This window comes from Oryctolagus cuniculus, chromosome 1, assembly GCF_964237555.1.
Source record: "Oryctolagus cuniculus chromosome 1, mOryCun1.1, whole genome shotgun sequence".
In the NCBI taxonomy this organism is placed as follows: domain Eukaryota; kingdom Metazoa; phylum Chordata; class Mammalia; order Lagomorpha; family Leporidae; genus Oryctolagus; species Oryctolagus cuniculus.
The window spans coordinates 16,795,622-16,805,092 of record NC_091432.1 but is presented as its reverse complement, the minus strand read 5'-3'; the positions used below and the strand labels follow the sequence as shown (position 1 = coordinate 16,805,092).

Here is a 9,471-nt window from a genome sequence, read left to right as displayed (position 1 = left end):
AGGTATGTATGTATAGAATTATTTATGACTGAAGCTTTTAAGATTATTTGAATTTGGTAGTTTCAGCTGAACTAGAGAAAGCAATTATGTAGCTGATCAAAAACGACAGAACCATAATATTTATTTATTTTTTATTTTTTTTATTTTTATTTATTTATTATTTTTTTTTTTTGACAGGCAGAGTGGACAGTGAGAGAGAGAGACAGAGAGAAAGGTTTTCCTTTTGCTGTTGGTTCACCCTCCAATGGCCGCTGTGGCTGGTGTCCTGCGGCCAAGCACCGCGCTGATCCGATGGCAGGAGCCAGGAACCAGGTGCTTTTCCTGGTCTCCCATGGGGTGCAGGGCCCAAACACCTGGGCCATCCTCCTCTGCACTCCCTGGCCACAGCAGAGGGCTGGCCTGGAAGAGGGGCAACCGGGACAGAATCCGGCGCCCCGACCGGGACTAGAACCTGGTGTGCCGGCGCCGTTAGGCTGTGGATTAGCCTATTGAGCCGCGGCACCGGCAGAACCATAATATTTAAAGTATTAATAGAGAAAACCATTTCAACGCGGGAAAACCAAACATGATGAAAATATAAAAGTGGATATATACATGGGTAACTCTTTGCAAAGAAATCTGGAAGTCAGCATAAAGAAGAGCAGGGAAACAGCTGGCTGAAGTCATAAGTGATGCTAGGAAGGCAAGAGATCCGGATACATAGCAGTGAGCAACCAGGCAAGCAAGGAGCTTGCACATTTTTTTCACCTCATGCCGGCTCTCTCTACACAAAACAAACCAAATAGCAACTGGTGTATGTGTTCTCATTGCCTCATTACAAGAGGGAACTTATCCCCATGCCTCAATATAGGCTTATATTAGATCCACAATGACAGATCATATCCTCTATTGAATCCAAACAATGAATTAGAGTTTGAAGCCTCCATTCATCGTGTGTCATCTGAGACCAACTTCTTGCTCCACAATCTCCTCATGGCATTTTTCACTTCTGCATTTCTCAGTGTATAAATCAGAGGGTTCAGCAAAGGTGTTCCAATTGTGTAAAACACTGCTATCATTTTGTCTATAGGGAAAGTGGTGTTAGGGCGTGTGTATATGAATATGCAAGGACCAAAGAACAGGATGACCACAATGATGTGAGAGATGCAGGTAGAGAGGGCTTTTCTCCTCCCTTCAGCGCTGTGGTTCCTCAGAGAACATAGGATGATCACATAGGAGAACATCAGCAAGACAAAACTCACTGTGCAAATGGCCCCACTATTGGACACCAGGAGTAGGTTGATCACATAGGTGTCTGCACAGGCGAGCTTCAACAAGGGCTGCAAGTCACAGAAATAGTGATCAATCACATTAGGCCCACAGAAAGGTAAACTCAAGGCAAGGGAAATCTGTGCTAGAGAATGCACACAGGACCCCACCCAGGCTAAGGCCACCAAGATGGTACAGACCTGGGGGCTCATGATGGTCGTGTAGTACAAGGGCTTACAGATGGCCACATAGCGGTCAGCAGCCATGAGGACAAGGATGAAGATCTCCAGGCAGCCAAAAAAATGTAACATAAAGACTTGGATAATGCATTCACTGAAAGAAATAGTGGCTTTCTCCAAAAGTGCATCTGCAATGGTTCTAGGAGCGATGGAGGTAGAGAAGCAGGTATCAGATAAGGATAAGTGAAAAAGGAAGAAGTACATTGGACTCCCAAGTGCTCGGCTGGTCCTGATGGTGACAAGAATCAGCAAGTTACCCAATATTGTTCCCAAATAGAAAAACAAAAATGTGACAAACACCATTTTCCTCCTATGAGGATCCTCTGTCAACCCCAGTAGAATGAACTCAGTCACATTAGTATGCAGCTTCATGGCTTCATGAATGAGGAGAAGGGACAAGTGTGAAATGGTTTACCTGCAAAAAACAAAGGGATACATTTGTGGTGTGCTAAGTGATGTTATGAAGTGTTTTTCTCAAACTTTAATATTCCTCATCAGAGAGATTCTGTCTGAGATTTCTTGCTGAGTCCCAAGAACGGTTCTTTCTCAATTTGAGTGACAAGTTCATAAGGTTATTTTGAGGACCAAACATGCTTATGAATGTAATGCTCTCCTATAGCCTTCGTTGAATGCAAGACCTTGTCAGTTTGGAAGGTCTGAGTGATTTTGCTAATTCAACTATGCAAAATCAAGTTGTATACCTATTTTAGTATTAGCTTCGTTGTTACCATATCCAGTAAGCATCAGGGTCCACATTTTAGATGGTGCATCACTCATCATTTAGGATGAATTTATCTGTCTTTGGAGAGTTGTGATATAAAGTCACTCATTACTGCTCTTCTAAAGAGAATTTATACCTATTTGGTACACTAAATGCCCTTTAGGCTTATTTATACAAATATATCTTATTTGTACTAGATAATGTTGTCAGCTTCTCTGCACAGTTTCTTCCAAACATTCCTTCTTAAAAAAGGAAAGGAAATATTTATAGCCTATAGATAATCTGTCCACTTAGTTGCTATTATTTTACCTATTCCCTGTCTGATTTTCCTCTGCTTTATTAAAAGGAAAGCATGGAGCACTCAGAATCCTTGAGGATTCATTTAAATCTAATGAAAGATGGGTATTATTGCACTTTTTGTATGGTTTCACTATTTAGGATTTTAGATTTTGTGACTGGATCAAGGATTTTACTAGTGTGTAGTTTGAATGCATATCATTGGTTTTAATATAGCTGAATATATTATAGTTTTCATCCTTCAGTTATCCTAAACCATATCCAAAACAAAAATAAAACTGAGGGTGATTTTAAATAATTTAATGAATCAGATCTAAAACCTGGAGTAGAAATTATTACACTCTGCACAACAGCTAGTGACTATGAAAGACACTGTAACTCTGACACACATAGAATTGTCTGAGGAATTTCTTTATAAAAAAAATATGCTTGGCCCTCAAGGAATACAAGGAGAACTGAAATTTTTCAATCCTTTTCAAACTGACGTAGAGTTTCTTAGATGTTTATGAGTGTTATTCTATGTTCCTTTTTTTTTTTTTTTTTTTTTTTGGTACAGGTTCTCCTAGGAAGCCAACACAAAAGTATCTTCTAAAGATTTTCAGACATATTAGCTTATGTACTGATAGTGCATTTTCTAGAACTACTGCACTTTTTTCAACTCTTCAATTAAAGATTAGAGAAGTTTAAAATGCCTACAATAGTTAAAACCATAATATTGTGTTTGTATTGTAGTTAACTGAATGGTTGAAATAAAATTAATAAAGGAAAGGTGGAGAATAAAGGATTGTGCAATGCAGTGTTAGGTGGCTTCTTTTCTACTTCTGTATTGCACTGCAGACACAAGAGCAGGAAGAGTGGCTGCTCCTGTAGGATTCTTTTTCAAAAGGACATTCCCTCTACATTCAGTTATGTTAGATTTCTCTCTCTGAAAGAAATCCACACCTTCTATTGTTTTGCAGAAGTCACCATATTATGGGAGCATTAACAGGTATTCCCAAACCCTTTATCCCTCAGAAGCTCAAGTGAAAGAGGGATACAATCTACCCTCCTTGAGAACCTCACTGCATGATTCCGGCTATCTAATCCAGAGATGTTGGGGAAAACGGACTTGACTCAGAATCAAGGGTGGTCATGAAGTTCAGTATTAGCTCCATACATTTTCAGTATTAACCATGCCAACTCTTATCTCAATTTTTAATTATTTTATTTTTGAAAGAAAGCATGAATGCTGTAGAGGGGCCAATGTTAATAAATTGAAAATTTAAATAAGATTTTGCAGGGATAAATAAGGAATAAAATACAATTTTTACCCAAAATATTTCTAGCTACACCCTTGTCCAAGTTGTCACCCTAATTATACAGTTTTAGCCAACTCAATGCCATGTTTGTTCTGAATTTTGTATGAAAGTGTGATTCCTCTCTTCTCACTGAATATCTGGTGTAAATTGAATGCATATCACATTATTAATTCTCTTTAGAAACCTGCAAGGGGCAACAATGTCTACCTTGTGACACATAATGCATTGAAATATGTTTATTGAATCTGAAAATATGACATTTTCCAAAATCTTTGCCAAAGTCATCATTCTCTAATAATCTCTTTCCACAATTTTTCTTCTGGCATGAACTCTTCTAAGTTTTGTTGCCTGTAATTCTGGGTGAGCGCTCATCCTGCACAGCTTCCTTCTATATGGAAAGTCTTTGTGAATCTCTCTAAGGTCTACTACCTCTACAGAAACTGTGATAAACCACATGGCATGTAGTGCATCCTTCTCTACTCACATGGCAATAAGTGCTCATCACAGACCTGATGGGCATTCATAAATAAGATGAGAGATTGTTTTATTCCAAAGATTATATTCCATTCTATTAGAATCACAGTAAACATTCAAAAACATTGTTACTCATTTTTATGTTCATTTCTCAGGGAATGAGGAAACAATCACAAAACATATGGAAATATTCATATTAAATTTATATTGGGTTATGCGGTAATGATAAATCTCTGAGCTCGAAAGTGGGAAATAATCTGCACTTACCTATCAAAAGACATTCAATTGGTGTCAAATCTGTCTGTTCCCTTTTGAATGCAGCCTTCTTATAAATACTTAAAAAAAAAAAAAAAAAACTCTTTCTGTATTCCAGAGGGATATCTTAAGACGTAATGAGGGCCGGCGCCGCGGCTCACTAGGCTAATCCTCTGCCTAGCGGCGCCGGCACACCGGGTTCTAGTCCCGGTCGGGGCGCCGGATTCTGTCCCGGTTGCCCCTCTTCCAGGCCAGCCCTCTGCTGTGGCCAGGGAGTGCAGTGGAGGATGGCCCAGGTGCTTGGGCCCTGCACCCCATGGGAGACCAGGAAAAAGCACCTGGCTCCTGGCTCCTGCCATCGGATCAGCGCGGTGCGCCGGCCGCTGCGCGCCGGCCGCGGCGGCCATTGGAGGGTGAACCAACGGCAAAGGAAGACCTTTCTGTCTGTCTCTCTCTCTCTCACTGTCCACTCTGCCTGTCAAAAAAAAAAAAAAAAAAAAAAAAAAAAAAAAAAAAAAAGACGTAATGAGACAAGATGTTGGTACTCTAGGCATTTTTATTCTCTAAGGTGTTTCTTCATTTCTTGCTCAGAAGCATCTCAGATTTTGTAATTTATTTAACTTTTGATTTACCTATTTAGCCTGGAAGGAAGGCAACTTAATCATCCTCATGCTAATAAGATTTTGTGTGTTGGGTGCCTCAAGCAGGATAGTATCAAATGAAAGGAAGTACAATGAAAATGGAGAGTGGGGGGAGTGATGCAGAACAAAATTGGGTGAGGTAACAGTTGTTGATAATGGAAGTGAGGCTCTAAGACAGAGGTTTCCTCACACACAAGGCCCTAGTCACCCCTCTCTGGTTATGAAACACATTTTCCAGCTCCTGTAATAGGCTTATATTTCTTTTCTAAGATAACCCTAGGAAGACAGTGTGTTGTTCTGTTGGTGGGTCTGTTCTGTGTGCCAAAAATGTCTCCTCCCAATGAGCCTCAACTTTATAGCATGATAATGAGAATGAATGTTTACAATGAATGCTACCACGGCCAGCGCCATGGCTCACTAGGCTAATCCCCTGCCTGAGGTGCCGGCATCATAGGTTCTAGACCCGCTTGGGACGCTGGATTCTTTCGCGATTGCTCCTCTTCCAGTCTTGCTCTCTGCTGTGGCCCAGGAGTGCAGTGTAGGATGGCCCAGGTCCTTGAGCCCTGCACCCGCATGGGAAACCAGGAGGAAGTACCTGGCTCCTGCTTCGCATTGGCGCACCGCGTTGGCCATAGCAGCCATTTGGAGTGAACCAACCGAAGGAAGACCTTCGTATCTGTCTCTCTCTCTCTTACTGTCTAAATTCTGCCTGTCAAAAAAAAAAAAAAAAAGCAAAACAAAACAAATAAAAACAAACAAAACAAAACCAATAAATCTACCTCTCAGATTATAAAAATTTAATATTTTGGTCCATTTTCCCAAATGCAATTATAGATTCAATGTGATACCAACCAAAATGCCAAAGACATTCTTCTCAGATCTGGAAAAACTGATTCTGAAATTCATATGGAGGCACAGGAGACTTGGAACAGCTAAAGCAATCTTGTACAACAAAAGCAAAGCTGGAGGCATCACAATACCAGATTTCTGGTCGTCATACAGGGTAGTTATCAAAATAGCATGGCACTGGTTCAGAAACAGATGGATAGACCAACAGAGCAGAATAGAAACACCAGAAATCAATCCAAACATCTACAGCCAATTTATATTTGATTAAGTATCTAAACCCAATTCCTGAGGCAAGGACAGTCTATTCAATATATGGAGCTGGGAAAACTGGATTTCCATGTGCAGAAGCATGAGCAAGACCCATACCTTATACTTTACACAAAAATCACTCAACAAGATTAAAGATCTAAATCTATGACCTGACACCATCAAATTATTAGGGAACATTAGAGAAACCCTGCAAATATATAGGCCCAGGCAAAGACTTCTTGGAAAGACCATGGAGGCACAGGTAGTGAAAGCCAAATTGGGATTACAATTGGGATTACATCAAATTGAGAAGTCTCTGTGCTTCAAAAGAAACAGTCAAGAGAGTGAAGAGGCAACTGACAGAATGGGAAAAATATTTGCAAACTATGCAACTGCAAAAGGATTAACAACCAGAATCTACAAACAATTAAGAAACTCTATAACAACAAAACAAACAACCCACTTAAGAGATGGGTCAAGGACCTCAATTGACATTTTTCAAAAGAGGAAATCCAAATGGCCAACAGAAACATGACAAAAATGTTCAGGATCACTAGCCATCAGGGAAATGCAAATCAAAACCACAATGAGGATTCACCTCACCCCAGTTAGATTGGCTCACATACAGAAATCTAACAACAACACATGCTGTTGAAGATGTGGGGAACAAGGGACTACTAACCCACTGTTGGTGGTAATGCAAACTGGTAAAGCCACTATGGAAGTGAATTTGGAGAGTCCTCAGAAACCTGAATATAACCCTACCATACAACCCAGCCATCCCACTCCTTGGAAATTACCCAAAGGATATTTAATTGGCAAATAAACGAGTTGTCTGCACCTCAATGTTTATTGCAGCTCAATTCATAATAGCTAAACCTGGAATCAACCTAAATGCCCATCAACAGAACTGGATAAAAAAATTATGGGTTATGTACTCTATAGAATACTATACAGCATTAAAAAATGAAATCCAGTCCTTGCAACAAAATAAAGGAATCTGGAAAACATCATGCTGAGTGATTTAAGCCAGTCCCTAAGGGACAAATATCATATGTTCTCCCTGATTGGTGACAACTAACCATGCACCTAAAAGGAAACTTGTTGAAGTGAAAAAACACTATGGGAAATAATGTCTTGATTAGCCATTTTCCTGACTGTCGAGATACACCTTACTTCTTTATTCCTTTTAGTAATTTTTTTGTTCTACTTATTGCCATTGGTAGAACTCTTTAATTAACACACAGTTATTCTGAGCTGTTTAAATTTAACTGAAAAGTGATCCCTGTTAAATATAAGAGTGGGAGTAAGAGAGAGAGGAGATGTACAGTTCTGCACATATTCACTCAGACTCATGCCTAATGGTAGTGTTAGAAACGTGCCAAGGGATTCCAATTCAATCCCATCAAGGTGGCATGGACCAATGCCATCTCACTAGTCAAATTGATCAGTTTCAGTTCATAATTGATCATAATGATAGGATTAATTGTCAAAAGGTTCATATAAACAAGAGTAGTGTCTGATAACACTAATTGATAGAATTACAAAGAGAGAATGATCAAACATGGCAAGCGGGATATACAGCAGACCCATAGAGTGGCAAATGTCCTAAATAGCATTTTTGCCTCAGAAGCAGCACCTAAGGCATTTGGATCTGGCTAAACAGCCCATGAGAGTATTTCAGGCATGGAAAGCCAAGATACTCTGGCCAAAAAAAAAAAAAAAAAAAAAAAAAAAAAAAAAAGTGACCATATGAAGGATCTCTGCAAGTGAGATCCCAGTGGAAAGAATGGACCAACTAAGAAGGAGGTACCTTTCTCTGCTTGTAGGAGAGAACTTGCACTTTGATTATGGCCTTGTCTAAATAAGATCAGAGTTGGTGAACTCAAGTCTGTTCCATAGCCTTGACACTCATGACAAGAGCCATTAGGTGATTAGTGACGTCATAAATATGAGTGTCAATTGTTAAATTAACAATAGGAGTCACTGTGCACTTACTCCTCATGTAGGATCTCTGTCCTTAATGTGTTGTACTATGTGAATTAATGGCATAACTGGTCCTCAAACAGTACTTTCTACTTTGTGTTTCTGTGTGGGTGCAAACTGTTGAAATCTTTACTTAGTATATACGAAATTGATCTTCTGTATATAAAGAGAATTTAAAATGAATACTGATGAAGAATGGGATAGGAGAGGGAGTGGGAGATGGGATGGCTGGGGGTGGGAGGGTGGGAGGGTGGTTATAGGGGGAAAAAGCCGCTATAATCCAAAAGTTGTGCTTTAGAAATGTATATTTATTAAATATTTAATAATATTTAATATTTAATAATACATATATGAAATATTTATGAAATATTATTAAACATTATAAAATAAATGTTAAAAACAAAAATTTATTGGATATTTTTAAATATTATTAAAGATTAAATGAGTTAAAAAATATAAATAAATATTAAAAAAAGAAACAAAAAATTTACTATTTGTTTTTTTTGACTCATGTTAGCAGAGACGCTTACTAATGGTTTCATTTTTATAGGAATTTGTTTTTCAGAAATAAACGTTACAAAGAATAACAAAAAAATCACTGTTTTGTCTTATTGACTATTTTTAGCAAAAAGAAATGCTTAGTAATGGTTTCATTTTACTGAAGTAATTTTACTACCCAAATATTTACTGAATACTCTTCATATACTAGGCTCTTTTTCACATGATGTGCATGCTATTTTTTCTGTTTCATCACATGAGGGAGATATTTCAAATGACAATTCACATGAGAAAAAGATTAATTTCATAGAAGATAATCTGCCAGAGACTAGCTCCAGCCAGTCCAGGGGCCCCAGGGTTTGAAGGTGTCGGGGCTCAAAGAAATGAGAGACACACTCACAGCAAGGCTGATGGCATGGCTCTGGCTTTTGAGCACAGACCTTATTTTTACATCATGTCAAATAATGATTCTTTCTTTTTTTTTTAAATTTTTTTATTTTTATTATTTTTGAGAGGCAGAGTAGACAGTGTGAGAGAGAGACAGAGAGAAGGGTCTTCCTTTTTGCTGTTGGTTCACCCTCCAATGGCCGCCGCAGCCGGCGTACCGCGCTGATCCAATGGCAGGAGCCAGGTGCTTCTCCTGGTCTCCCATGGGGTGCAGGGCCCAAGTTCTTGGACCATCCTCCACTGCACCTCCGGGCCACAGCAGAGAGCTG

The 9,471-nt window shown here is 39.1% G+C and overlaps 1 protein-coding gene across 1 annotated transcript; it reads right to left on the bottom strand.

Annotated features, from left to right (window-relative positions):
• Positions 1-926: 926 nt before the first annotated feature.
• Positions 927-2,037, bottom strand: LOC100358406 (olfactory receptor 4C11-like). Its single transcript, XM_002708897.3, has one exon. It carries the CDS (start codon positions 1,857-1,859, stop codon positions 927-929), a length of 933 nt encoding a protein of 310 aa, XP_002708943.2. The 5' UTR covers positions 1,860-2,037.
• Positions 2,038-9,471: the final 7,434 nt, after the last annotated feature.